The sequence below is a fragment of the Mustelus asterias genome, unplaced genomic scaffold (assembly GCF_964213995.1).
Source record: "Mustelus asterias unplaced genomic scaffold, sMusAst1.hap1.1 HAP1_SCAFFOLD_122, whole genome shotgun sequence".
Lineage (NCBI taxonomy): Eukaryota > Metazoa > Chordata > Chondrichthyes > Carcharhiniformes > Triakidae > Mustelus > Mustelus asterias.
The window spans coordinates 975,030-991,665 of record NW_027590160.1 but is presented as its reverse complement, the minus strand read 5'-3'; the positions used below and the strand labels follow the sequence as shown (position 1 = coordinate 991,665).

At 45.7% G+C, this 16,636-nt stretch overlaps 3 protein-coding genes across 3 annotated transcripts in view; 2 read left to right on the top strand and 1 right to left on the bottom strand.

Moving 5' to 3' along the window:
• The window catches only part of LOC144484673 (uncharacterized), a 48,865-nt gene extending 47,160 nt beyond the window's left edge, over positions 1–1,705 (top strand). Inside the window, exon 2 of the mRNA XM_078203137.1 lies at positions 1,094–1,705. Within this exon, the coding sequence (XP_078059263.1) occupies positions 1,094–1,705 (612 nt within the window). The remainder of the gene's footprint in view (positions 1–1,093) is intronic.
• A 5,024-nt stretch (positions 1,706–6,729) lies between these two features.
• LOC144484672 (uncharacterized) lies at positions 6,730–9,692 on the bottom strand. The gene is made up of 3 exons (XM_078203136.1): positions 9,226–9,692; positions 8,946–9,060; positions 6,730–6,894 (listed from the first exon to the last, which is right to left on the bottom strand). Exons 1-3 carry the CDS (start codon positions 9,690–9,692, stop codon positions 6,730–6,732), a joined length of 747 nt encoding a protein of 248 aa, XP_078059262.1.
• A 1,910-nt stretch (positions 9,693–11,602) lies between these two features.
• LOC144484671 (uncharacterized) overlaps positions 11,603–16,636 on the top strand; it is a 55,485-nt gene continuing 50,451 nt past the window's right edge. The window contains exons 1-2 of the mRNA XM_078203134.1: positions 11,603–11,678; positions 11,939–12,930. Coding sequence (XP_078059260.1) covers positions 12,271–12,930 — 660 coding nt within the window. The 5' untranslated portion in view covers positions 11,603–11,678; positions 11,939–12,270. The remainder of the gene's footprint in view (positions 11,679–11,938; positions 12,931–16,636) is intronic.

Below are 16,636 nucleotides of genomic sequence, written 5' to 3'. Positions count from 1 at the left end.
AATGGTAAATTTAGGGATCTCTGGCAGACAAGGGACATTGAGGCTCTGGTCAGGTAAAAGAAGGAAGCATACATTGGGTTTAGGCAATCAGGGACAAGTGAATCACTCTGACTATAAAAAGTGTAAGAAAATACTGAAGAGGGAAATCAGGAGGACAAAATGAGGGTCTGATATGGATCTGGCTGGTAAGATTAAAGAAAATTCCAAGAGGTTCTATAGATATATTAAAAGTAAACGGGTGGCTCGAGAGAGAATAGATCCCCTTAAAAATCAGTCTGGCCATCTGTGTGTGGAGCCACAGGAGATGGGTGAGATTTTTAATGAATACTTCTCCTCTGTGTTTACTGCGGAGAGCACCATGGGTGCTAAAGAAATAAGGGAAACAAGTGGTGATGTCTTGGGCACACGCATGTTACTTGGGAGGAGGTATCTGCAGCCTTATAAAAGCAAATTACTGCGGATGCTGGAATCTGAAACCAAGAGAGAAAATGCTGGAAAATCTCAGCAGGTCTGGCAGCATCTGTCAGGAGAGAAAAGAGCTGATGTTTCTTGTCTCGACGACCCTTTGTCAAAGCTCTGAAACATCAGTTCTTTTCTCTCCATACAGATGCTGCCAGACCTGCTGAGAATGGGAAGAGAGTGTGTGGAATGGAGATTTACAGCTTTTGGGGAATGAGAGAGGAAAGAATGTTCCATAGAAATTGTCTGTTCTGAATTTCTATCCTGTACTGACACTGATGACTTTTGGAAACACATTTTACAGGATATTGAAAGAGGAATCACAGGCCGAAATCTCAAACGTCACGTCTAGACGTGACAGAGTCATATTCCTTGGGACCTCAATATCATCGGACTTTGAATCCAGAAGGAGAAATGATTGTCCAGTCTGTCGATTTGAAAAGATTTGAAATGTCAGTGTGAGTGAAAAAGCATCAACACACTGCCACACTTGAGTGAGAGTGTTCCAGTGCACTGACTAAAGAGCTTTAACCAGTTACACAGTCTGAATAAATATCACACCATTCACAGCGGGTAGAGACTGTAATCTTGTTCTGTGTGTGGACGAAGTTTCAACGAATTGTTCACTCAATAGAAAGGTCAGGACACCTGCACCATGGAGAAACCATGGAAATGTGTGGACTGTGGGAAGAGATACAGAGCCCCATATAAGCTGGAAGCTCATCGGCGCAGCCACACTGGGGAGAGGCCGTTCACCTGCTCTCAATGTGGGAAAGGATTCAGTCAGTTATCCGACCTGCAGAGACACCAGCGAGTCCACACTGGAGAGAGGCCATTTACCTGCTCTCAATGTGGGAAGGGATTCAGTCAGTTATCCGACCTGCAGAGACACCAGCGAGTTCACACTGGGGAGAGGCCATTCACATGTTCCCAGTGTGGGAAGGGATTCGCTCAGTCATCCAACCTGCTGACACATGAACGAGTTCACACTGGGGAGAGACCATTCACCTGCTCTCAGTGTGGGAAGGGATTCACTCAGTCATCCCACCTGCAGTCACACCAGCGAGTTCACACTGGGGAGAAACCATTCACCTGTTCTCAGTGTGGGAAGAGGTTCACTCGGTCATCTGACCTGCGGACACACCAGCGAGTTCACACTGGGGAGAGGCCGTTCACCTGCTCTCAGTGTGGGAAGGGTTTCAGAGTTTCATCCCGGCTGCTGAGACACCAGCAAGTTCACGAGTGATTCCAGGGGTAGGATTCTGCTGTTATTGTTTCTGCTCTCAGTTGCATCCAGGACTGCATTTTGTTCATTCTCACAGTTGGCCAATGGGGAGGGTCAGAGGGTTTCTTTGTGCTGGACTGGCTGGTCTCAGCCTCCAGTGGGCTGATGCTCTTTGAGTCTTTTTGCGAATACCTGGTTTCAAGTGTCACAAGGATCACAGAGAGACAGGGTGTTAGGAAGTTTAGAGATATTTAGTCAGAAGAAAACAGAGGTTGGCAGTGCAAAGGTACATTTCTGAATGGAGGGCTGTGACAAGTGACATTCCTCAGGGATCAGTGCTGGGACTTTTGCTGTTTGTGATATATATAAATGATTTGGAGGAAAATGTAACTGGTTTGATTGGTAAGTTTGTGGACGACACAAAGTTTGGTGGAATTGCGGATAGCGATGGGAACCGGCAGAGGATACAGCAGGATATAGATCAGTTGGAGACTTGGGCGGAGAGATGGCAGATGAAGTTTAATCCGGACAAATGTGAAGTAATGCATTTTGGAAGGTCTAATACAGATGGGAAATATACAGTAAATGGCAGAACCCTTTAGAGTATTCATAGGCAGAGGGATCTGGGTGTACAGGTACACAGGTCATTGAAAGTGGCAATGCAGGTGGAGAAGATAATCAAGAAGGCATACGGCATGCTTGCCTTCATCAGCCGGGCCATTGAGTTTAAAAATTGGCAAGTCATGTTGCAGCTTTATAGAACCTTAGTTAGACCGCACTTGGAATCTAATGTTCAATTCTGGTCACCACACTACCCGAAGGATGTGGAGGCTTTGGAGAGGGTACGGAAAATATTTATCAGGATGTTGCCTGGTGTGGAGGGCATTAGCTATGAGGAGAGGTTGGAAAAACTTGGTTTGTTCTCACTGGAACGACGGAGGTTGAGGGGGGCGACCTGATTGAAGTCTACAAGATTATGAGGGGCATGGACAGAGTGGATAGTCAGAAGCTTTTTCCCAGGGTGGAAGAGTCAATTACTGGGGGCATAGGTTTAAGGTGCGAGGGGCAAGGTTTAAAGGAGATGTACAAGGCAGGTTTTTTACACAGAGGGTGGTGGGTGCCTGGAACTCGTTGCCGGGGAAGGTAGTGGAAGCAGATACGATAGTAACTTTTAAGATGTGTCTTGACAAAAATATGAATAGCATCGGAATAGAGAGATATGGTCGCCGGAAAGGTAGGGGGTTTTAGTTCAGACGAGCAGCATGGTTGCTACAGGCTTGGAGGGCCAAAGGGCTTGTTTCTGTGCTGTAATTTTCTTTGTTCTTTGTTCTGTTTGGAACATCCCAAATGCCCATCCAATTTCCTTTTTAATTGTTTATTGTCTCCACTTCCTCCACCCGCGTAGGCAGCGAGTTTCATGTCATTACCATTCGCTGCATCAGAATATTCTTCCTCACATCCCCCCCCCCCCCCCCCCCCCCCACTCCCCCCCACCCCACATCTCTGATCCAAAACAAGAAATCTGTGTCCCCCTCATCCTTGGCCCATCAGCTAATGGGAACAGCTTTTCTTTGTCCACCTTATCTAAACCTGTCAGAATCTTGTCCACCTCTATCCAATCTCCCTTCAACCTCCTTTGCTCCAAGGGGAACAACCCCAGCCTGACATTGACAATAAAGAACAATCCAACAGAATACCTTACTGTCTGAAATCAAATAGGAATGTTTAATTTCTGTTTTAAAGACATTGTGAATATATTGTCCTGGACAATAAAGGAATTTGAATAACTTACCTTGGGTGTGGTTGAATGGAATATATCAATCTGATATCCACCTACAGTCCAGTGAAAGTCTGGAATGTGTAGCTGGAAATCCCTCCCTAACAGCACTGTGGGTGTACTGACACCTCAGGCATTGTAGCAGTTCAAGAAGGCAGTGTTGGGTTTGACCACGGCCGAGGCAGCTACATACAGCCACATATTCTGTTATAATTGAAGGACTGCAGATTGAATGTGAGGCATTATGGGACTGGACTATCTTGACCACATTCCTGTGACTGCTCAGTTTCTGCAATCACGGACCATTAAAGCTGCTTAGCAGGGCCCCGACAGAGGACCTGGTGAGAATATTTACTCAGAATGAGTGAGAATTAAACTTATTCCAGGACTGGTCAGCGGCTGAGATACCCGAATCTGTAAAAAGGGGATCTGACCAATCATCAAACAGCAGTAGGTAGTTGGTTCAGAAGTTAAGAAGCGTTCTCAGGCATCATATCAATTATTTTATCATAAATTTGTGAGGGACTTGTGACCTGATAGTTGGTGAAGTGACGGTATACTCTAAGTAGCACTGGACTGAAAAGCGGATCTCTGAGTGTAGATTCTAATGGTTCTAATCCTACCATTCGATGGAACAAAAAAAAGTTTGAGTGATAATAGAGGAGAATTAAGCATCTTGTATCTTATTTTAATTGAGGAGTTGTGAGCTTGTAGTGCTCTGTCGCTTTAAGAAGTTGTAGCTGCGAGAGAGAATGCTGAGGATTCATTGTTTGAAATTTATGAGCTGTGAGAATCTGTGTGTTTTGTTTGTTTTATGCGGATGTTTGTTGATGTGTTTTATCATTGTTTTGGGCTACATTTGTTAAGGTTTATCTTTCTGGGGATTTAATCTTATTTTGAGTCTTTAATTAAAGGTATTTTTGGAAGTTTAAAAACAGAACCACAAGAACGCTTTGGGAATTCATTTGGTCATTGTTGTAAAGCACATGCTAAGGTTTCTCTGCTTGTGAGTGGATGATATTTGTGGGTTGAAAGCTTCAAGCTTTGAGGATTTCTGTCTGTGATTTAAATCAAACAAATTTTAAAAACGAAGTGTAATTAATAAAGATTTTTTTTCAAACTCTATGACCATGGAACCATATTTACTGGCCAGAGACAGGATTCCAGGATATTTTACTAAACATGTGGGAATTTTAATCCGGATACAATTCACACATTTAAGAATGAGAGTTTTAATTTGTCATGCTTAGTTACAATTTGAGACATGTGAAATGACTCTGACCAATCCTGTACTGGATTGATCTTTGGTTAAACTTCCTGTCAGAGTTGAGAGGGTTGGCTTATGAGGAGAGACTGAGTGGACTGGGACGATACTCATTGGAATTCAGAAGAATGAGAGGAGCACTTGTAGAAACATATAAAATTATGAAATATAGTACATCTAAAATTATGGGAATAGATTGGAAGCAGGGAGGTTGTTTCCACTGGCAGGTGAAACTCGAACTGGGGGGCATTGCCTCAAAATAAGGGGGAGCAGATTTAGGACTGAATCGAGGAGGAACTTCTTCATCCAAAGTCTGTTTATTTATTATTTATTAATCACAAATCAGGCTTACATTAACACTACAGTGAAGTTACTGTGAAATTCCCCGAGTTGCCACACTCCGGCGCCTTCTGTGGCATTCCCTGCCAGTGCTTGTTGAATGTTTTTAAGGCAAGGATAGATAAATTCTTGAACAGTAAAGGAATTAAGGGTTATGGTGAGCGGGTGGGTAAATGAAGCTGAGTCCACGAAATGATCAGCCATGATCTTATTGAATGGCGCAGAGAACGTGAGGGGCCAGATGGCCTACTCCTGCTCCTAGTTATTATGTAAGGTCAAAAGATTTATTCCTGACACAATGAAAAGGGAAATTCTGGAATTGGATACTGAAGAAAAGAGTTTAAAAGGAGAGATTATTAAATAGAAATGTTTCCCAGACCGTGTGGTCATTAGATTAAAACAAAGGAAGAGTGCTGACGTCCATTCGAGAACTTTTAGTCCACCCCTTTTCAAACTAAGGGAGTCTATGTACAAAGAAAGCCCAAGCTCAGGTGGTCTGGAAAACATCATGATGGGGGCACCAATCTGTTCATGAGCTGATCACAAAGCCCCATGATGCCCAGATACTAATTTCATTGGACCGATATATAATGTATGTAATCTATCACCATTCTGATTGGATTGTGTCCAGCCGGGATGTGCTGAGTAACTGTATAAGAATTGATGATTTTCTTTGTTGGGTGGAGTTGCACATGGTCAGCCCCTGTGGCTTCTCCCCGCTGGCGTAACTCAATAAACTGTTTGTCAATAGAATCAGGCTTGAGTGTTGAATGATTCTTCTGAGTTCATTCCCCAAAACACACTGGGTACATTACCACTGGAGACCAGGTATCGCCAAAAACTTCAGACAATACAAAGACTCATGAAAGCCAGTGTCCCAGTTTAAAGACACATCTTTTATCAGACCAACAATCGAAGGGAGAAATTATTGGACAGTGTAATGCCTCTCTCGAAGAGAAGCATCCTTATTTCTCCAATAACTCTGACGTACAATGCTTCGGCTGGATCAATTATACATTCTTCATCAGAAATTCTCCTGCCTTTCATTAGGTGTGAACAAATCATTTTCCATACAAATAAATCCTTAATTACACGTCATATACTTTAGCCAATTGCATTTATTCTCTGACATAATGGGATTTAATGGTCAGTAGAATCCAGACACTTCGTCCCCCTATTGCTTAGCAACGCCAGACGCTTAGCTACAAAGGTCAGAGTTAATGTTCCCACCGGCTCTTACTCCGCCACTGGCCAAACCAGACAAATGCACGTTTTCATGTCTGAGAAGGCACTGTTTTATCTGGACAGTGTGAATCAATCCTATTCATGAAGCTGCCTTGAGAACCTTTCTGTTAGAAACTTCGCTGATAAAGGTTGTCGCATTCTGTGGCTTCATTGTTCCGAAGAATGTAGCCTGTCTGTAAGTGTCCCTGTACCATCATGCCTTGCAGCAGCCTGCCTTTGGCTAAAGTTTACAATTGCTTTTAAAAATACAGCGAACATACATTTCAAAATCAGAAAATTCATGTTTAAATCAGAATTAATTGTTTAAACCATTTACTACATTCGTGTGTGTAGACTGTTCCTTTGTTAGCTTCTGTGTCTGATTTAGAGTCATTTAACTCAATACTGGTAGTTCTGTTAGTGTATTAGATGCCTCATGGTTTAAAATTTCTCCAACCTATCAGAACTTTTCTCCAACAGCTTGCCATTGCGGAGCTCGGAGTACAGCACTTGTTTCAGGAGTCTTGTGTGGGGCTTGTGGACAATGTGGCCCGCCCATCGCAGCTGGTCAAGTGTGACCAGTGCCTCGATACTGGGGATATTGGCCTGGGAGAGGACACTCACATTGATAGGCCTATCCTGCCAGTGGATTTGCAGGATTTTGTGGAGGCAACGTTGGTGACATCTCTCCAGGGATTTGAGGTGTCTGCTGTACATTGTCCATGTTTCTGATGGATACAGGAGGGCAGGGACCACGGCTGCTCTGTAGACCATGAGCTTGGTGCTGGATTTGAGGTCTCGGGCTTTGAACTCTGTTCCTCAGGCGTCCGAAGCCTGCACTGGCCCATTGGAGTCGATGCTGGATTTCATCGTCGATGTCTGCCCGTGCCGACAGAGGGCTCCCGAGGTGTGGGGAATGATCCACGTTACCCAGGGGCTCACTGTGGATCTTGATGGGTCGGGGAGGGGGAGCAGGAGTGGGCTGGTAGAGAACCTTTGTTTCCCAGATGTTTAGTCTGAGGCCCATTCTCTCATATGTCTCAGTGAATATGTCGACGAGTTTAAGCTTTTTGATTAGTGTCACAAGTGGGCTTACATTAACACTGCAATGAAGTTACTGTAAAAATGCCCTCGATCAACCTCTGAGTGTGCGCACAGACACACTCAGGTCGTGAACGAAGATCAGTCCATCGTTCAAACCAGCCTCCCATCCATTGACACTGTCTACACTTCCCACTGCTTCGGAAAAGCAGCCAGCATAATTAAGGACCCCACGCACCACGGACATTCTCTCTTCCGCTTTCTTCCATCGGGGAAAAAGAAACAAGTCTGAGGACACGAACCAACCGACTCAAGAACAGCTTCTTCCCTGCTGCCATCAAACTTTTGAATGGACCTACCTCGCATTAAGTTGATGTTTCTCTGCACCCCAGCTATGACTGTAACATTCTGCACTCTCTCATTTCCTTCCTTATGTACGTTATGGTTTTTCTGTATCGCGTGCAAGAAATAATCCTCTTCACTGTGTACTAATACGTGTCAATAATAAATCAAATCAAATAGGCATTTTCTTCATTCATTTATGGGACATTTATTGCCATCCGAGTTGCCCTTGGAGGGCATTCAAGAGACAACCACATTGCTGTGGCTCTGGAGTCACATGTAGGCCAGGCCAGGTAAGGGCAGCAGATTTCCTTCCCTAAAGGGCACTGGTGAACCAGATGGGTTTTTCCGACAATCGACAATGGTTTCATGATAATCAGTAGGTTCTTAATTTTATTTAATTGAATTCAAATTCCACCATCTGCCGTGGCGGGATTCGAACCCGGGCCCCCAGAACATTAGTTGAATTTCTGGATTAATAGTCTAGCAATAATACCCACTGGGCCATCACCTCCCCCCCACCCCCCTTAGAGTCTGCGTACTGCAGCTCGATGACTGAGGCTGGACTGGTCTTGGTTCTGGCCTGGAGGGGTCGGAGATTGAAAGTTTCCCACTGGTCCAGTCAGTTAGCTCGACTGCAGTGGGGAGCTTCATGGTGCTGGGGTGGAGTGTTGCTGCGGGGAAGGTGGGGATGAACGTTGGTGCGATGACGCAGCCCTGCTTGACCCCAGTTTGTACTCGTACCGATCGCCTCACCATAGGAAGGATGTGATTGCACTGGAGGGGGTTCAGAGGAGGTTCACCAGGATGTTCCCTGGGATGGAGCAGCCGAGCTATAAAGAGAGATTAGATAGACTTGGATTGTTTTCTTGAGAGCAGAGAAGGCTGAGGGGGGACATGATTGAGGTGTATAAGATTGTGAGGGGTATGGACAGGGTGGACAGGAAGCAGCTGTTCCCCTTAGTTGAAGGGTCAATAACGAGGGGGCATCATTTTAAGGTGAGGGGCAGGAGGTTTTGGGGGATTTGAGGAAAAATGTTTTCACCCAGAGGGTGGTGGGAGTCTGGAATTCACTGTCTGGGAGGGTAGTGGAGGCGGGAAACCTCACAACCTTTAAAAAGCACATGGATGGGCACTTGAATGTTTTGACAGTTCAAACTCCATCAGCCAAGTGCTGGAAAATTGATTAGAGCAAGTTTAGTCTAGTTTTGTCAGTGCAGACTCGATGGGCTGAAAGGCCTCTTCTGTACTGTATGACTCTATGACTTGTGAACGCGCTGGTGTTTCTGCAGTCGGGATGACTGAGTGAATCCCTTCCCACACACGGTGCAGGGGAATGGCCTCTCCCCAGTGTGAACTCGCTGGTGTGTCCGCAGGGCAGATGACGATCTGAATCTCTTTGTGCAGTGAGAGCAGCTGAAAGGTCTCTCCTCAGTGTGAATGCGCTGGTGGGACATCATTAGCTGAGAGCTTTTGAAATCCCTCCCACAGTCAGAGCATTTAAAGGGTCTCTCTTGGGTGTGAGTGACATTGTGCCTCAGCAAGTAGGGCAACTGACTGAATCCTTTCCCACACACAGAGCATGTGAACGGCCTCTCCCCAGTGTGAACTAACTGGTGTCTCCGCAGGCCTGATGCCACACTGAATGCTTTCCCACACACAGAGCAAGTGAACGGCCTCTCCCCAGTGTGAACTCGCTGATGGCTCTGCAAATCAATTAACTGAGTGAATCCCTTCCCACACACAGAGCAGATGAAAGGTCTCTCCCCAGTGTGAAATCGATGGTGTCTCTGCAGACTGGACAACCGAGTGAATCCTTTCCCACACTCAGAGCAAGTAAATGGCCTCTCCCCAGTGTGAACTCGCTGGTGTCTCTGTAAATCAATTATCTGAGTGTATCCCTTCCCACACACAGAGCAGGTGAACGGCCTCTCCCCAGTGTGACTGCGCCGATGAATCTCCAGCATAGATGGAAAACTGAATCCTTTCCCACAGTCCCCACATTTCCACGGTTTCTCCATGGTGCGGGTGTCCTTGTGACTCTTCAGGTTAAACAATCAGTTAAATCTCACACAGAACACGAGTACAGTCTCTCCCGCTGTGAATGCTGCGATGTATTTTCAGGCTGTGTAACTGGTTAAAGCTCTTTCCACACTCAGTGCACTGGAACACTCTCACTCGGGTGTGTGTGTGTCACTTATCCAGTCACACTGATGCTTAAAATCTCCTTAAGCAGACAGAACAGAGAAACATTTCTTCTAGCTTCAAAGGTCGATGATATTGAGGTCCCAATGAATTGAGTGACTCTGTCAGATGTTGATGTGACGTTTGGTTTGAGATTTCTGTCTGTAAATTCTCACCTTCTGATATCCTGTGAAAGGAATTTACAAAAGTCATCAGTGTCAGCACAGAATAGAAATTCAGAACAGACAATTCTAGTTTCTATGGAACATTCTTTCCTCTCTCATTCTTCAAAAGCTGTGAATCTCCATCCCTGACACTCTCCCTCCATTCTCACTCTGCTGTATCTAATATTCACCCTCCCAATTCTCCTGAAGGTACTGATTCAGACTGATTGACAGATCCATGCTCATGGCTTCCTGTCCTGGACACAGGGAGCTGAAAATCTCCATGCAGGCTGCCAGACAGATGTCTATAATACTGGATAAAAGTGTAATATACAGGACATTACTTGAGTAGTGATCGAGCAGGGATTTGAGGAAGATTTATATTGAGGTAGGGAGAGCACATGATCTAGAACTCACTGCCTATGAGGATGGTGGAACAGAAGATGTTCAATCATTTCAAAATGAAATTGGGTGGGTACTTGAAGGAAATACAACTTGCAGAGGAATGTTGATAGAAAGATAGAACAGGATTCTACAGAGAATCAATCTGCAGTTATAAGATGACATGGAGATGTCGGCATTGGACTGGGGTGGGTACACAACACCAGGTTCATCAGGTGAGTGGCCATTCACCTGATGAAGGAGCAGCGCTCCGAAAGCTCGTGCTATCAAATAAACCTGTTGGACTTTAACGTGGTATTGTGACACTTCTCACTGTTTATAAAATGGACAGGTTAGGTTGATTGGCCATGCTCAATTGCCATTTCGTGTCCCAGGGTGTGTGGGTTGGGGGGATTAGCAGGATAAATCCGTCATACTACTGGGAGAAGGTTGGGAAGAATGCTCTGTTGGAGAGTCAGTGCAGACTTCATGGGCCAACAGGCCTCTTTCTGCTTTGTAGGGATTCCATGACTCGAGTTACTCAATTAGCTCCTTCTGTGCTGCAATGAGTTTATAACTGGAAATATATAATGTAGCTGCAGTAATATATTACACAACTAGAAATAATAAGAAATGGAAAGAAGGAGAACATTTTACTCACAGATGTTGTTGACAGGAGCAAGTTTTAGGTTTTCTGAAGCGCAATCCTCATTCACACAAAGCCCGCGCTCTAATTGGCTGGAGGACCAGAGTCCTTCCGGTCCTCCGACTCTTCCCATTGGTCAACTTGCAGGGAGGGTGGGCACAGCCCCGCACATGCGCAGGCTCCCCTCTCCCTTTGGACATGCGCAGTCCCTGGTGGGGCGGGGGAGATCACCGAGCGGCTTCTCGCTCTGGCCGGAGCCGTCAGCCGGTTGCCTGGAAACCTCGGCTCGATGAGGTGCAGAGGAAGGAGGGTGAACAGGTGGGGGCGCGCCCGGGCCTGCGCACTGGAAGGCGGAGACGTCACTGCGGAGCCGAGTAATTCCTATTGGCTGAATCAGGCAGCGCTCGATTGTGACGCCTCAATGCGGAAGTTGTCCAATGATTTTCAGAGTGAAACTTCCTCTGGGCAACATCTGGGAGGAAATCAATGTTTCCCCCTTTCCATTTCTTTTCTCATTCTGGGGAAAATTGGGGACTTGCAGCAACTGAAGGGAAAGGAAGTTAATCCAGCCGGTTTCTTCCACACATTATTCGTCCACTAATGTAGACATTTATCTGTCTGGCAGCCTGCAGGTACATTTTCAGCTCTCTGTGTCCAGGACAGGAAGCAGTGAGCATGGATCTGTCAATCAGCCTCAATCAGCACCTTCAGGAGAATTGGGAGGGTGAATATTAGATACAGCAGAGTGAGAATGGAGGGAGAGTGTGTGGGATGGAGATTCACAGCTTTTGGGGAATGAGAGAGGAAAGAATGTTCTATAGAAACTAGAATTGTCTGTTCTGAATTTCTATCCTGTGCTGACATTGATGACTTTTATAAATTCCTTTTGCAGGATATCAGAAGGTGAAGATTTAAAGACGAATATCAAACCAATCTTCACATCAAAAGCTAACATAGTCACTCAGTTCATTGGGACCTGAATATCATCGACCTTTGAATCTAGAATGGAAATGTTTCTCTGCTCTGTCTGCTTCAGGAGATTTTAAACATCAGTGTGGCTGGAAAAGCACCGAGACACACACACACTGAAACATGCAGTGACTGTGGAAAGAACTTTAACCAGTTAGACAGCCTGAAAATACATTGCAGCAGAGAGACCGCACCCATGTTATGTTGTGACTGAACTGATTGTCAAGCCTGGAGAGTCACAAGGACACCCGCACCATGGAGAAATTGTGTAAATGTGGGGACTGTGGGAAAGGATTCAGGTTCCCATCTGCACTGGAAACTCATCGGCGCAGTCACACTGGAGAGAGACCATTCACCTGCTGTGTGTGTGGGAAGGGATTCACTCAATTATCCCATTTACAAACACACCAGGGAGTTCACAGTGGGGAGAGGCCATTCACCTGCTCTGTGTGTGGGAAGGGATTCAGTCAGTTATCCAACCTGCTGAAACACAATCTCACTCACACTAATGAGAGACCCTTTAAATGCTCTGACTGTGGGAGTGGTTTCAAATGCTCTGGAGATCTGGTGTCCCACCAGCGCATTCACACTGAGGAGAGACCGTTCAGCTGCTCTCACTGCACAAAGAGATTTAAAACATCATACAACCTGCAAGTACACCAGCAAATTCACACCGGGGAGAGACCATTCACCTGCTCTGTGTGTGGGAAAGGATTCTCTCGGTTAAACAATCTGCTGACCCACCAGCGCATTCACACCGGGGAGAAGCCGTTCACCTGCTCTGACTGTGGGAAAGGATTCACTCGGTTGAACAATCTGTTGACCCACCAACGGGTTCACACCAGAGAGAGACCGTACACCTGCTCTGTGTGTGGGAAGGGGTTCACTCAGTTGCCCAACCTGTTGAGTCACAAGGTCACTCACACCCAGGAGAGACCCTTTAAATGCTCTGACTGTGGGGGTGGCTTCAAAAGCTCTCGGGAACTGATGGTCCACCAACCCATTCACACTGACGAGAGACCATTTAGCTGCTCTCACTGCTCAAAGAGGTTTAGGAGGTCATCCACACTGCGGAGACACCAGCAAGTTCACACCGGGGAGAGACCGTTCACCTGCTCTCAGTGTGGGAAGAGATGCAATCGATCATCCAACCTGCAGAGACACCAGCAAGTTCACAAGTGATTACAGGGGTTGGATTCTGCTATTGGTGAAGTGGGAGGGTCGGAGAGATTCTTTCTGCTGGTCTGGCCGGTCTCACGACTTTGCTTCCAGTGGGCTGATGCTCTTAGAGCCTGGGAGAGCACATTGCCACTGAAATGATCCACAAAAGCTGATCAAGGACATTTATTTTATCCTGGATAGTAAATAGTGCTTTTCCTACCACTACAAGTAGATCTGAAATAAACACAAAGAACAGGAAAAACACAGCAGGTCTGGCAGCATCTGTGGAGAGAGAAACAGAGTTAATGTTTCACGTCCAATGTAACTCTACTTCAGAACTAAAGAGAGGGAGAAATGTAATGGGTTTGAAGTAAGTGGGAAAGGGGGAGAGTCGTGTACTTGGTCAAAGATCCACTACAACAATAATTTTTGACTTCCGTAATGGCAATATTAGCTTTTAAAAGCAACGGTGACTAAGAATTAGGCATGCTGGGATTTTTGGTCAACTTATAATTAAAAACAGATGCAGGCTGCAGAGTTACTGTGAGTGATGACCTGGTCTGGAACTGTGACCTGAAGCTTTCTGTGTTGACAAAATGAACAAAGAACGAAGAAAATTACAGCACAGGAACAGGCCCTTCGGCCCTCCAAGCCTGCACCGACCAGACTGCCCAACTGAACTGAAACCCCCAGCTCTTCCGGGGATCATATCCCTCTATTCCCATCCTAGTCATGTACTTGTCAAGTCGCCTCTTAAAAGTCACGACCATATCCGCTTCCACTACCTCCCCCGGCAACGAGTTCCAGGCACCCACTACTCTGTGTAAAAAAACTTGCCTCGTACATCTCCTTTAAATCTTGCCCCTCACACCTTAAACCTATGCCCCCTAATAATTAACTCTTCCACCCTGGGAAAAAGCTTCTGACTATCCACTCTGTCCATGCTTCTCATAATCTTGTAGACTTCCATCAGGTCTCCCCTCAACCTCCATCGCTCCAGTGAGAACAAACCAAGTTTCTCCAACCTCTCCTCATAGCTAATGCCCTCCACACCAGGCAACATCCTGGTAAATCTTTTTTCTACCCTCTCCAAAGCCTCCATATCTTTCTGGTAGTGTGGTGACCAGAATTGAACACTATATTCTAAGTGCGGCCTACCTATGGTTCTATAAAGCTGCAACATGACTTGCCAATTTTTAAACTCAATACCCTGGCCGATGAAGGCAAGCATGCCGTATGCCTTCTTGACTACCTTTTCCACCTGCATTGCCACTTTCAGTGACCTGTGTACCCAGATCCCTTTGCCTATTAATACTCTTAAAGGTTCTGCCATTTACTGTATATTTCCTATCTGTATTAGACCTTTCAAAATGCATTACCTCACATTTGTCCAGATTAAACTCCATCTGCCATCTCTCCGCCCAAGTCTCCAACTGATCTATATCCTGCTGTATCCGCTGATGGTCCTCATTGCTATCTGCAAATCCACCAACTTTTGTGTCATCTGCAACCTTACTAATCAATCCAGTTACATTTTCCTCCAAATCATTTATATATATCACAAACAGCAAAGGTTCCAGCACTGATCCCTGTGGAACACCACTTGTCACAGCCCTCCATTCAGAAACACACCCTTCCACTGCTACCCTCTGTCTTCTTTAACAGAGCCAGTTTTGTATCTACCTTGCCAGCTCACCTCTGATCCCATGTGACCCCACCCACCCCTGTGCAAGTCCACAGATCCTTGAAGGTGACATCACAGGTGGAGAAGGTAGTGAAGAAGGCATATGGCATGCTTGCCTTTATAGGATGGGGCATAGAATATAAAAGTTGGGGTCTGATGTTGCAGATGTATAGAACGTTGGTTTGGCCGCATTTGGAATAATGCATCCAGTTCTGGTCGCCACACTACCAGAAGGACGTGGAGGCTTTAGAGAGAGTGCAGAGGAGGTTTACCAGGATGTTGCCTGGTATGGAAGGGCTTAGTCATGAGGAGAGATTGGGTAAACTGGGGTTGTTCTCACTGGAAAGTCGGAGGATGTGGGGTGACCTAATAGAGGTGTATAAAATTATGAAAGGCATAGATAGGGTGAACGGTGGGAAGCTTTTTCCCAGATCGGTGGTGACGTTCACGAGGGGTCATAGGTTCAAGGTGAGGGGGGGAAGGTTTAACACAGATATCAGAAGGACATATTTTACACAGAGGGTGGTGGGGGCCTGGAATGCGCTGCCAGGCAAGGTGGTGGAGGCGGACACTCTGGGAACGTTTAAGACTTATCCAGATAGCCATATGAACGGAGTGGGAATGGAGGGATACAAAAGAATGGTCTAGTTTGGACCAGGGAGCGGCACGGGCTGGGAGGGCCAAAGGGCCTGTTCCTGTGCTGTATTGTTCTTTGTTCTTTGTTCTGCACCAGTCTGCCATGAGAGACCTCAAATGTGGGAAGTTGTTTACTTTGAGGTAGACATGATGGCACCAAGTTTTATGGAAGAGATGTGAGCTACACGCGATCAAACCAAACATAATGGTGTCATTTACAAGTAATTTCGCTGGCTGTGTATGCCACGTGATCAGTTTCTGGTTACACCATTGGCTGGGTGCCATCGAATCGTCTGGAAAGTTGAAACAATTTGTCGATAAAAGACGTGCAGCTCTTTGTCTGCAGTGATAACCCGAGAGATCAACCACCAGAAGAAGACGACGTGCCCTGAAGAACATTGTCAGGGACCAAAAGTCATGATGTGGAGATGCCGGCATTGGACTGGGGTAAACACAGTAAGAGTTTTAACAACACCAGGTTAAAGTCCAACAGGTTTATTTGGTAGCAAATACCATTAGCTTTCGGAGCGCTGCTCCTTCGTCAGATGGAGTGGAAATCTGCTCTCAAACAGGGCACAGAGACACAAAATCAAGTTACAGAATACTGATTAGAATGTGAATCCCTACAGCCAACCAGATCTTAAAGATACAGACAATGTGAGTGGAGGAGCATTAAGCACAGGTTAAAGAGATGTGTATTGTCTCCAGACAATACGGGACCAAAAGGACAGATTCCACATCGGGAACGGACTTCGTGTTTACGGGTAGCGTCTATTTTCAGTTAAATAATTAATGTTCAGTCGAGAGCTGAAGTGTTGCAACCTTTTAAGTTTGAGTTGGCACCTAAAATGTTCAATAAAGGAAGGTTGTTAAGAGAATTAAGGGTTGACTCCTGTTCTTCTTGTCACATTAAACTGGAATGTTGGAAAGAATTCGAATTAGTCACCGAATAATGGTCAGAGCAAAATGGAAAGTCAGGGATTGGTGAGAGTGCGGGCAAGATGAAATGGAGAGGGGAAGGTTGTACAAAAGAAACAAATCATTGGTCCAAAATAAGTGTTAATGGCAGAATAAAGGACAGCTCTGTCTGGAAGCAAAAAAAACCATGAAGACAAGATACAGACTGGCACTCAGCAAAAA

Excerpts from the sequence above, each read along its gene's own strand:
- LOC144484672 (XM_078203136.1), bottom strand. The coding sequence starts at position 9,692 with ATGGAGAAACCGTGGAAATGTGGGGACTGTGGGAAAGGATTCAGTTTT. Across the intron at positions 9,061-9,225 it reads TGTGGGAAAGGATTCAGTCA|ATCGTCATCTGCCCTGCGGA; the intron begins GTTGCCCTACTT and ends AAAGAGATTCAG. Across the intron at positions 6,895-8,945 it reads GACTGCAGAAACACCAGCGC|GCCAATATCCCCAGTATCGA; the intron begins GTTCACAAGTCA and ends GTCCTCTCCCAG.